General features: G+C 39.7%; 3 protein-coding genes across 3 annotated transcripts in view; 1 reads left to right on the plus strand and 2 right to left on the minus strand.

The window, feature by feature from the left end:
* LOC113153557 (isotocin receptor-like) overlaps positions 1-2174 on the plus strand; it is a 6219-nt gene extending 4045 nt beyond the window's left edge. The window contains exon 3 of the mRNA XM_026347243.1: positions 1-2174. This exon is cut by the window's left edge and continues 48 nt beyond it. Coding sequence (XP_026203028.1) covers positions 1-215 — 215 coding nt within the window. The 3' untranslated portion in view covers positions 216-2174.
* Positions 2175-2670: 496 nt separating this feature from the next.
* On the minus strand, positions 2671-5240 carry zgc:172270 (Caveolin domain-containing protein). The gene is made up of 3 exons (XM_026347244.1): positions 4942-5240; positions 4505-4692; positions 2671-4039 (listed from the first exon to the last, which is right to left on the minus strand). The coding sequence occupies exons 1-3, from the start codon at positions 5158-5160 to the stop codon at positions 3889-3891; spliced, it is 558 nt and encodes a 185-aa protein (XP_026203029.1). The 5' UTR covers positions 5161-5240; the 3' UTR covers positions 2671-3888.
* A 4503-nt stretch (positions 5241-9743) lies between these two features.
* si:ch211-213o11.11 (probable G-protein coupled receptor) lies at positions 9744-11021 on the minus strand. Its single transcript, XM_026347071.1, has one exon. It carries the CDS (start codon positions 11019-11021, stop codon positions 9744-9746), a length of 1278 nt encoding a protein of 425 aa, XP_026202856.1.
* Positions 11022-13038: the final 2017 nt, after the last annotated feature.

Consider the following 13038-nt stretch of genomic DNA (forward strand, 5'->3'; position numbering starts at 1 on the left):
GCAACCCCTGGATCTACATGTTCTTTGCTGGTCATCTGTTCCATGATGTGATGCGATGCTTCTTCTGCTGCTGCAGACAGTACTTGACAGACTCTTCCTGCAACTGTGATCGAGCCCACAAGCACAAAAGCAACTCCTCCACTTACGTCATTAAGAACACCAGCAGCCAGCGGAGCCTCACGCACACATCTAGCGCAGGGGGACCTGGGCACTGAAAAACCAGCTAGAGGTCGTCCAAGCTTCCTTTGGGACACCCACTGCAACATTTTTTGTTTTCACATGTTTTAAATTGAAGGAATAGATCATGTAAACCTCCTGTCCAGACAATAACCTTCACCCTGTGATAACAGAGAGCAGAATAAATTGCGATTGTGTCCAAACTGTGAACAAAATGTGATGTAAAGTGCAACTTTTACACCAGCTGCATCTGGCATCTGTTTAAATCTCTAAGGATGTGTGTCGCTGGCTTTCCCAAAACATCACTTTCCTCTTTGCACTGGACCTCTACAAATCATATACAGTATTTATCTGTGTTTGTAGGATAAAGTATTTATCCTCTGCTCATTTTATTTTCCAACCTGAGCATTTTAAAAGTTGTTTTGAAGAAATCTTTAGTAATATTGCCACATAACGAGATTGTTTCTGAAAAAGCAAACTCTAAACTGAACTCTTAATTATTGGTGGAAGTTGGTAAAAATCAGTATTTTGTAAAGATAAATATGTTTATCAAAGTATTTAGTAGTTATGTTATTATGCAGTAAGAGGGATTTCACTCCCCTCCAAAAGTATTGGAACAGTGAGACCAGTTCCTCAATTTTTGCTATAGACAAAAAATATTTGGGTTTGACATCAAAAGGTGAATATGACACAAAAATATCAGCTTTTATTTCCAGGTGTTTACATCTAGATCCAACACACAACTTCAAAGATAGCACCATTTGTTTAAACCCACTCATTTTCCATGTGAGCAAAAGTTTAGGAACAAACTCATTTCAAATAGATTAAAGTAAATGATCTGCATTAAGCCTGTGACCCACTGACATCACCAATATTCTTGCCCCTGATGAACTCCTTTGTTTTTCAGCAGTGTGTTTTGGGTCATTATCTTGCTGCATCATGTAGGATCTCCCAATCCCTTTGCATGTATCCTTTAAATTGGCAGACCAAATGTTTCCGTAGACTTCTGAGTTCATTTTGCTGCTGCCATCATTTGTTACATCATCAATAAAGATTAATGAGCCTGTCCCAGAAGAAGCCATGCAGCCCAGGCCATGACGTTACCTCCACTGTGTTTCACAGATGAACTTATATCTTTGGGATCATTAGAACATTCTGTCTTTCTCCAAACTTTCCATCACTTCGGTAAAGGTTCATCTTTTCTCATTGGTCCAGAAAACTTTGTGTCAGATTTACGGGGCTCATTTTTGTATTTTTTGACAAATTCCAGCCTAGCCTTCCTGTTCTTCTTGCTAATCAGTGGTTTGGATCTTCTGGTTTCGTCTGTACTTTTGTTAATTAAGTCTACTGTGAACAGTGAATTGTGATACCTTCTAGTATCAAGTCCTGCTCTCTGGAGGTTGTTGCTAATATCACTAACAGTTGTTTTAGGGCCTTTCTTTTAGAGTCTACCCATTCAATGTCTGTTACTTAGTACACCAGTGGTTTCTTTCAAATGGCTGTACTGGCTGCAGCCAATCTTTGTGCAAGGCTCTGATTGATTTTTCCAGTCACATGAAAAATGGGTGGGTTTTCAAGCTACAGCAAACAAAAAAGGAACTGGTCTCACTGTTCCAGTACTTTTGGAGGGGAGTGTAAATCAACAAGTTCACATGCATGAATAAGATTAATGTTGTAAAGAAACGATGCACTCATAAGGTTTGGCTTAATGTACATATCCCAACTGTAAGAACAAAAACGAATCAACAAAGCAAAATTTCAACTGATGCATTTCACACCAAATTTTGTGTTTTTCTTATATCATGTATGATTCTATGATGAAATTCACTGTATAAATAGTTTTTACTGCTTCTCATGTGTTGCTGCAAACATCTTTTTTATAAGAACTACCTTCACTGGAGATTTTTGCCAGGTTAAACTAGAATAATGGTTCCCTCTAGTGGCCACACGGATTAATCAAACATGTAATCTTTATTTTCTGCTGGGTCTCCAGAAGATTTCTCTATTGCAATAAAATAATGTTCATTGGTAACTTACTAGATGTGTTTTATAATGTATTTAACGTTAACTTACAGTATTATCCCTGAAACAGGAGGAACTCAAACTGCTTTAGTCCAGTAAATAGATCAGCTCAGAATACAAATACTTCTCTTGCATTTAAATGAGGCTGCTCTGCAGCACTTTTACCTCATTGAGTACAACCACTTTTACGCCACTGTATAACTTCCCTCTTGCTTTCAAGAGTAGATCAACGAAGGTGTGGACTCTTCACGCAGCTCTTAACAACCGGGCACAACACCCCGGATGTGGCAGAATGACAGATAAGCAGTCCCTTTTCCCCATATCAGTGACAAAAGGATGCCCAAGATGTCAGGCATCGGCGACACCAAACACGCACACACACCCTGCCCAGATTGTGCACTCCAGCAGGCTCTGCAAATAATTTTAAAGTTAAGCTACAGCACACAGAAAAGGTTCATTTCTTTACTGTCTTCGGTAAATTAAGGGTTTTTTACATATACATATTATGTACATATTACATATTGTACAGACAGATCACATCTTAACTCAATGATTTTTATTATAATGAATACTAACTGGTGAGTTCTATGAATTATCCTTAAAACGAGTCATTGTTTGTAGAAACCTTTGACATAAATGCTGCTGTATAAAAAGTAATTTTCAGTGTTTTGAGAAAGTCATTTGTCATAAGGCTGATGGCAGAAATGTCAGCAGTGCACATCTTAAACCCTTTGCTGATTATAACAAATCTCTCAACAAAATCTAATTCGCGAGTGAAAGACTTGTTGAATCCAAAGTAAAGTGTAATTAGATTAATTTATTTTTGTAATAACAATGCAAATAAGAAAACACCGAATGATAACATTGTTAAACACTATTTTTAAGAACCATTTTCCTAGTAATGGGACACCAAAGCTTAGGTTAATCAAGCTTTGATTAACCTCAAACCTCATCCTAATTCATGCTGATGACTAACATGTATCCATTCATGCATTTCTGTGGTGATGAAAAACAAACCATTTGCACTTCAACCATGTCTTCATTGATTTGCCTGGGGTCTGTGTTGATGAGCTCCATCTCCAACAACACTGAAACCACCTGTCTTATACTGTGTAGGTGCCACTTATGCTGCCACAACATCTCTGACTTGTCTAGGCATGAGGTATTTGGCACCAAGGCTCCAGCAAAATATCCTTTAGTTTCCTGAGTTGCAGAGTGGAGACTCTATGGATCAGACTTAATTTCCCAGTGCATTCCAGAGATGATCAATAGGATTGAGATCTTGATTTTAAACTCTAAACTGTAGTTTGAAAGAGTAAGATAATAAAAAAAAAAAAACCTACGTCAAAGATTATGACATAAAGATTATACAACATTCAATTTCTGCAACAATTTCAACTGAAATTAGGTCAAGTTTAGCAGATTATCCAGAGCTGTAATTTTACTTTGATATCAATGTAAGAAAAAATACTACATGCTTAATAGAAATAGTCAATTCTTAATTCTTGTTTTCTTCAAATCAGGGAGTGCAGAACAAGTTTTTTTGTCTCACTGAGATGATTTTCTGAAGATGAATTTGAAAAATCACTTTCTTTCTTCTCATTGTTTGAAAGTGTCTCATCTTATTAAAAGTCTTGTGGTTCACATAACAAATGATCCCAGTGTCGATGCGCTTCTCACTTCTGAGTCTCATTCTTTGGCCAGGTGAACGCTGAGGCCTCCGCAGCATTTCCCAGCACTCATGAGGAAAGGACGCACAATGATGTCGAGCACAATGCTCCATAGACTCTGCAGCCAGCGGGTTCCAATAAGGACGCACTGGATACATGGACCAACCATCCTGGAACAGCAAGATACAAAAACCACAAAGACAGTCAGCAAGATGGCACAAAGAATGATCTCAGTCTCAACATGAGCCATGCAGCGAGTTTCATGTGTTCATTCTTTTACATACTGTCGTCTGCCACAGTGTCAACAGGCAACTCAGAGAAAGTCTCAGATCAGATCTATTATGTAAAAATAATTAAATTTCAAACTGTCTTTAACAATGAGGGTTTATTTATGATTAATTAAATAACCAGCTTAATTATTTCACCACTGATTGATCTATTTATTTAATACATAAAACAATATTTATGTTATTACACTAATACTTATTTAGTCAGTAAAGACGGCTTTGCGCTTATTTTATTGAAATGGAAGCAAAATTTTGGTGTCAATGTGTCTCCATGTGTCAAAAATAACTGTTATAACAAATTATGCTGTTTCTATTAAATGTGCAGGAAGCAGCAGGATCTAAACCTACCAGATGTGGAAGCAGCTGAGGATAGCAAAGATGAAACCTGAGATAATTGCCATGGGAACTGCCAGAAACACTGTGACTATCCTGTAGATCCAAACCCTTGACACCTCAAACAGGGCGTTGCTCCAGATCCACACTCTGTCCCCACTGCGCACTGACACTGGCTCAGCAATCACATCCTCAAACGACACCTGGAAACAAAAAGAGAAAAGTGTGCTGATGCTCGGGGTGAATCGTTATGTCATGCTCCTGCTGGAGTTCACTCATTTAATATAAATGTATATCCACTGGAGGGCAGTGCAACCAGTTGAGTAGCTCCAGGCGTGTATGCTCCAGCAGTTAGTTGTAATGTTTGTTTTTTTAGCTTATTCAGCACGTGAGAAATACGAAAATCACCAATAACACAAGTTCAATAGAGCCACTGCATAAGAATGCAATACCTTGAGGCAGTCATTGATACCTCGGGGGTCTCTAACATTAATCAGAGGTTTGGTATCACTGATTTCCACAAGTGTAGTTGTATGAATGTTGTCTTCTTCCTCCAGGGCAGGGGTGGCCCTCCACAATGTCTGCGGTTCCTCCCCATTATCAAATTCCTCTGAGTCGTCGGAGTCCCTCAAGTCAATTTCTACTTCCTCTGAATCTTCCCCTTTCATCATGGTTTCTATCCAAACGGTACAAAAAGGAAAACAGCACAGAAAGAGCAGAGTGCCTGTCTGCCACTTGGCTAAGAGCTCAGACTGAGCCTGGACCCCTCAGCTGGCCGTGTGCACTGAGGTTATATTGGGAACGTTACGGTGCCCTGGGTGGTATTTGCAGATGGTCTTTCAAGTCAAGATCATTTTCCTATGTGTGTGTGTGTGTGTGTGTGTGTGTGTGTGTGTGTGTGTGTGTGTGTGTGAGAATAGGAAGGGTGTGGGTGTTATAAATAGTGTTAGCATGGAGATAGCTTTGTATACATTGATACTGGAGATGCTACTGTAGCAAACAGACAACATCAAGCAAATCTGCAAATAAGACAAATGTTTAGAATAAACAGCGTATTACTGTCAACCAGAATATTTAGTGGTAGTTGTAAACTTGCTGATTAAAAGCTTTCAATCCCAGTTTCATTTAACTTTTTCTATATTTTGCTGGTGAACACTGCCTCCATCTGGGCTGCAATGAAAATTAAGTCTCTTCTTCAAACCGTTTCTCTTGCCTAGTTCAATGAGAAGTATATGTGCCTCAGTCTTGTGCTAAACACTAATGATGTTGAAAATTCAATCTGTTGGAGGACACATTTAGGAAATTATGTGGAAGGAGACAGTGAAGGTTTGAAGACAGCTAAAAACAATTATTTAAAAAACAGTAGTTAGATTTTTGGCCCCTTCCCTTAACTTCTAGTGTTTCGAAACAATTCCATTTATTAATTTAAACTTCAATGGAAAAAAAATGTTCCCATAAAACTGGATAGAAAGGCTGTGATAATATTCATACTGCATCAGATTGTTTACATTTTTGACACATTCATTTCAGCCACACTTAATTAAGAAGAATATTTAAGAAGAACAGTTAATTGCATGTATCTAGAATAAAGTAAAGGTCAGACCCACTGTTAATATGAAGAAAGGTAACATTTTAAATTACAGCCCACTACAGCCGAATATACATAAAAAAAGTAAAGTTTACTTAGTTTCTCCAAACTGAGAACAAAAAATAAATCCCCAGCACAGAGGAACAGAGGTAATATACCCTTTTTTGACCCGTGGCACACACTATTTATACCTTTTTGATGTAAGTCTCTATAAAGTGTTTGGAAGAAAATAAAATCTAATGCTGAAGTAAGAACACCCCCTCTCGTCCCTTTTGAAAATCAGCTAACTGTGAGGATGCATTAAAATCTGCACTTTACAGCAACCCCAACAGCACCAGCAGCATCAATCTCAACACAGAAGCAACAGTGCCCGTTACCACAACATCCTCCTCTGGGTCCAGATTGTCCAGAGTGTGCTCAGGTCTCTGCACTATGTTTGGTTTTAAACATGTTTCGCAATATGCTTTTAAGGAAAACCCCTTCACCTCTGTCTACCTTTGGACCCATTAACTAGTCTTCCTCACTGCTATTAATAGACCATTATAGGACTTTATCAGATTATTCTCAGCCACCTCAGACCTGCATCACAAGTCCATATCACATGGCTCTATTCATCCTCACCAAATAATGTATAGAACTGTATTTGTACACTTTATCTGAAAAGCTCAAACATTGATTTTAGCAGCTATGAATCCAGGAGTTCAGAGTTGATTGCACTGTAAATGAGCTACGCTGAGGTGACCACTGGACAGTCTCCATGGTAATGATCACTTCTTCCTGCTGGATGGAGACACAGAGAGAACACGGTGTGATGACGGAGAGTTTCCAGTGTTGGTGCAGGAGACGACGGAATGCTAATGGACTGCACACCTCGCCAGATGGGGGTTTGTTTGCGTGCATGGTTGCACAGGTAGGCAGGAGGAAGTGTGAGTGGAAAAGGAGGGAGGTAGAGACGACACCAGCTTATGATCCTGATAGTGAGGACCCCAGTAAGTTGCATGATTTTGGAGAAACTTTACAGGACATTTGAGTTTCCAGAATTTTCTGTAATTGTTGCTGTTATATTTTGAAATTTTCAACACATTTCAGTCTGTCAGTCCGTGTTTTCTAAAAACTGTCATTTTGAAAGCATGTCTTTTTCTTGATCCGTTTTTGTATATGGTATAAAAACCCCTTCTAGCAAAAAAGGCACAGACAAAAACAATCCGAAGTTAAACACATTAAACGTTGATGAAAATGTTATTATGTTTTTGATACAGGATATTAATTTATAGGGGCCACTGACACACTAAAGCCCGAGGTTCAAGCAGTGGCCTGTGAGAACTACTGTCACAGTCAACAGTCACACACTCATAGGTCAGTAATAGTCATAACACTAAGTAGAGGAAATGTGTCGGTTCATTTAAACACAGCCTCAGTTCGTACCCTCGCTTCCCACCAGCAGCAGCTTATGTGGGGCATTAGGGATGTCAGACAACGTTCCTGCTCAGCACCTGTCAGTCCAGCTGTTTTCGGTACAATAGGTCAGACTGATTATTTGCCATGTCTAGTTAACAACTCAACTCTGATTCCTGTCTAACGCCACAACAGGAGAAATGGGACACATATATTTATTTTATTTTTAGCAATAAATTCTCTATGGAAATCCTCTCAAAATACTAAACACCAAAATCACAATGTATATGCTCCAACTGTGAGAATAGTTGACCGGCCATGTTGAGAAAACTCGAGCTGCTACTGTTTGAGAGTCGGCCGGATTAAATAATAATAATTAACATATCTGTCAGACAGTGCCATCAATCACAACTTCTCGCTTTGGTTGATCAGGAGAGGTTCTCTTTAGCAACAGAGAGGCTCATCAAGTGTAATGCAAACAGACTGCACAATGGAAAACACACAGAAGAAGAAGATCGACTCTTTTCAGCAGATTTACCATAAAGTACAGCCGAATAATCAACCACACTCGACTGAACCCTGAGTTCTCATTGTGAGTGGGTTTGTGTTTGATCTGCAATGAACACGCCATGTGAAAGAGATGGATCGTCCATGTGATTCTCTTTTTGTACTAAAAGCTGCCACTGTGAAGGGAGGTCCTTCATTTTAATTAGCAACTGCTGCTCGGGCTCAAATGTTCATTAAAGTGAATCACACAGTCTGGAAGCAGGGTGATGAAACAGGCAGTCAGCTCTTTGAAGAGCATTTGCACCAACCTCTCCTACCTCATAGTACACAATGTCATACAGTTAGAATTTCTCCCACTGTTATATCTGTTTACTGATGTCCCAGGCACAAGCAGCATCTCTGCTATTAGACATGTATTTTTTACACATTTCTCCATTTAATCTATTTATCCATTCACTGATTTACATTTATATTTGTAGATGGTGTTTAGAGGGATTGCCCAAAATTTAGCGCAGCATGCTCTTTTGATTTGTCACCAGTTATAAGCGTGTGTATCCGATGTTATCCGTTAAGTCTAATCTGTGTGAGAGAGCTGTACTCTCTCATAATATTCACCACAGAAACCTCTACATCATGTCATTGACTTGCGTTCACTGATTGATCTGAGAATAGAAATGATTAACGGATCACATACCATAATTTTACACAAGTAGGTCATTTTCATAAATAAATGTATGGAAATGTAATTTATTTGTGGTTAATCTGCCAGTGTACACATATTAAGAGGGTATTAGAAAGAACTACTTCAGCTGTTATGAAATGGTATTTTCTCCTTATATAATCATGTGTTAACTGGACTCAGTCCAGTTAACACATGTGTCCTTTCATAAGTGGACACACGGGGAATCCAGAGGTCAGGAGCCAGAAAATCAAAGCTTGTTCACTTACAGACAAAATGCCAAATATACTGTATACGAAAAAGGATGTGTAATACACAAGTATTACTTGTGCTCATGGATCCTTTTAGTGCTTTAGTGTATTAAAATTACAGTAAGCGAGCTCACGGATGTGTGGACCGATGATGGACTTTAAATAGGGAGGATGGCTGTTGATCTCATGGAAGTCAGTGATTTTGACTGAACTGAGATCAACAAACGAAAACACCTTCATTGGATTGACTGACCAGTAATTCTTGCATTAAAAGTAAACATTTAATCTGCTTTGTACTGATCAATGTGCTACAAATTGACCAAATATTAAATTCAGTGCTTACTTACTGCCTTACATGTTGTGTCATAGTAATCAGTGTTTATTTTCACATTTAGACCACTCTAAAAAACAGATTTCTTGTCTTTGAATAAATAAAGTTTACAAACATTTTTTCAACATACAACACGGTACTGCTCAAGTATTATGCAATATCTGTATAAATCATTTTTCCTAACATAGATGTACTGAGTCAGTGTAAGCAGTACCTTTGCTTTTGCAGTGAGTAATAAATAAAGTGTCTCAAAAAGTACAAGTGGTAGTTTTACCACAAATTCAGTGACAAGAATTCAAAAACAATGTCCATTAGCTTTCACTGCCAAGATGGTTTTTCTTTATATAAAAGGGGAAAGTACATAAAGTAAGTGTTCATATCTTTGTGTTGTATTTTTATTATTCCTGTCTAGAAATACAGTTTACAGACATGTTACAGATGGTGCAGTGAACACCACTGGAAACATCTGTAATAGCCCTGAAGGAAGAAAGTAAGAGGTATGTCTAAATAAACTCTTCGGGAATCTGTCCTGGTATTCTGAAGCTTATCTGCCCGGTGTGATCCACGGTGGTTCTAGGACTGGATGTGGCAAAGCTTGCACGTGTCTCTAATGTGCAACTGGTCCTGTGGAGGAACTGCAGGAAGTTCTCGTGACCTGAACCCTCATGGCTGGAGACAGCCAGCTCCACTGGCTGGGCCGAGTAGCAGCGCCTCAGCTTACAAAGCTCCTCCCTGATCTGCCGGTTGAGAAGCCCATAGAAAAATGGGTTAATAGCAAAGGAGGAATATGCCAGCCAGGTGACTGCTTCTTCCAGGTCATCCAGGATGTTGTGTGTTGCATCTAGTGTCAGATGGACATGAAAGGCAAAGTATGGCAGCCAGCAGATGAGAAACTGCCCAACGATAACCACCAGAGTGAGAGCAGCTTTACCACCGCCAAAAGGCCGATCACGTATAGTCCTACGTGGGGCACTGCGGGTTGTGATGATGGTAGTCTGGCTGTTTATTGAGTCCGAGCGGTGTTTCAGTTGATTGTTGGTCCATGAGGGCAGAGGAGCATGCTGGCGTGCAGCCACACGGGCCACCTTGTACACATTACAGTAGACGGCAAAAATCACAACAGAAGGCAGGCAGAAACATGTGACACTAAAGAGCACAGAGAAAACCCGACTGTGGTCACTGTGGCTCCAGTGCAGCGAGCAATGTCCAGCACTGATGGAGCTGCGGCTCCCATAGGATGGCCACCCAAACACAGTGGACAATCCCAGCACAGCAGAGGCCACCCACACCGTCACCACGACAGCTGCCGTCAGCTTCAGCGTCATCTTGACCTCATAGCGCATGGGGTGGACGATGTAGTAGTAACGCTCCACGCTGATGGCTGTGACGGTGAAGATAGAGGCAGATATGAGGATCACGTTGAGGAAGACGTAGACCTGACACTCCAGCACAGTGAACACCACACCAGCAAAGTACGGAGAGCTAGATACAATCCCAAGAGGCATGAGCAAGATGGCACACAGCAGGTCCACTGCACACAGGTGGCAAACGAAGGCAAATTTCCTGAGATGAGGGGCTTTTATAAAAACTATTAGAACAGCAGTGTTGGCGAGTAGCGCCAGGACATTCAAGGTAACCATGAAAAATATCCCTGTCAGGTCCTTGAAGTGTGTCTGGGGTTTGGGAAGGGTGCCGAGCCGTCTGCCTGGAACTGAGGGCATTGCCCAAGAGGTGGTGCTGTCATTGTATTCAGGGGTCAGAAGTGAGGTCACCTCCTCCATGTTTCATAATAAACGTTTCAAAGTACACCTCTGTATTCCAGACTCCCCCATTGCTGTGTATTGAAGCCAGTGGATCTTTCAGGCATCAAATAAAACCATCAGAACTCCTGTGAAGAAAACAAACCATTAAAGCAGGATGTACAGCTTTTATGGCAAAATATGTAAGAATCGTCATGAAATCTTCAAAACTGTCTTTAAATTGTCTTTGGTGCATATACAAGCTGCAAGCACAACACTGACATGTTATCACCTTTAAAGTTTTTACTGTTTGGTACAAAAGTGGTTTCCACTAACTCTGAGGGACTTTTTAGGTGGATTTTTGAACTCAGTATCTCCAGTTTGTAACAAGTATTTTCTTTTATAAAGTATAAAGTCTACAGGGTGCACTACACATATCTTAGTGAGTTATAAGCAGGAACTATTCTCAATTTTAGTCATCATTCATTCGCACCAGTAGAGCCTCAGAGCAGCATCATAACCTTCAAAGGAACACATACAGTAGATACTTTAAAGGCACTGGAAAGTTAATTAATGACAGTTCACAATATTTGCGGGAGGCGTTTAAGAAGCGATGCTCTCTCTCTCTGTTTAGTGAGGGTGAGACATAATCAATAGAAACAATTCATGCAGGGCACCCTGTCCCTCTCCCAGCCGTCCTCATCCTTTTGAAGTGAAAGATAATGAGAGTGCTTGTTGTAGCCCAGCTGCAGGGAACTGGCTGCATTGATTAGTATGTGTTCTGTGTCACCCTGCACTGCACCACTGAATAGGAAGCCTCTTACCAGGACAGTTCTGACCCCTGATTACTCTGGGATTTCTCGTGAAAACAACTAGCAAGCACCGACTAAATGCATACATAGTGTGTATTTACTGTTCATTCAGTAAAACACAATGCAGCGCATATAAACATAAATATACATTTCATTATGGCTTTGACTTGCATCTACCTGTTCTGCGCTGATAATCAATATCTGGTTTGAAACGTGTGACTGAGGAGGATGCTGCGTCCTAAATACATGTGCTTGCTCTCTTCCAGTGGTGCAGCATTACACTTCCCAACTGTAATCTTCTCTGGTGGACAACTAGTGGCATGACACGTTCGCAGTGCGATTTATCCCCAGGAAGGACTTGTGCATGTACACACATGCACATTATGTAAGGGTGTCCTCGTTTTCATCATGTTTCACTTGCAGCACAGCAGATGCTTCATCCTTCAAGTCCACATTTCATTTCTGAAGAAATTTTTCAGCCACCAGACTTTTCTAGATTGTTCAGCTCACTAAAACCTTGTGTAAATACTAATCAAACGTGCAGTGAGAAACATGAGGTTGATTTTTTCTTTTTACACAGAAAGTAATCATAGTGAAGGCATAGAGCATATTTTACTTTCTGTATGTAGAAAAGCCCGTAATCCCACCAGAAATCCTTTTTGTTTTTTAGTTTTTTTATACCTCCTCTAATTATCATCAGTCTCTTGGAGTATTTTTGGATATGTTAAAGCCCGTGTTAATTTAAGAACTACATTTTCAGTTATTGCGTTATTCAAATTGTTTGTTTGGACTATACAGCAGTATGTAACGCACAATGAAACTCGTGGTTTACTTTTATGCACTGTTATTACAGATATCACCAAGAAGGTATAACTTTAACAATAAGTAAACCTTTTAGGAATTTAAAGTGATAATAAAACCACACAGAAAAACACTTTAAATAGCATATCATTGTTTTCCTCTCATTATTAAATATACAAATTAGACAGCATTTCTATTCAGTTTTGTATCATCTCTACTGACAAACATCAAAGATTTAACTATAGAAATTTAGATCCGTCTCTTATTTTATTGTGTCTGACCAAGAACAAAACTTACCAACTTGGAAATTAGCTGAAGTTCCAACAAAAGTTTTCCTCTGAGTCTTGTAAAGTTGAAAACTTGCATTGCAAGCACTGTGGAACACCTCAGAATCCTTAAAAAGCATCGAACGCAGTGCTCAGGTGTTGCTGGCAGGTGTGTCAAAG

Source organism: Anabas testudineus, chromosome 5 (assembly GCF_900324465.2).
Source record: "Anabas testudineus chromosome 5, fAnaTes1.2, whole genome shotgun sequence".
Classification (NCBI taxonomy): Eukaryota; Metazoa; Chordata; class Actinopteri; order Anabantiformes; family Anabantidae; genus Anabas; species Anabas testudineus.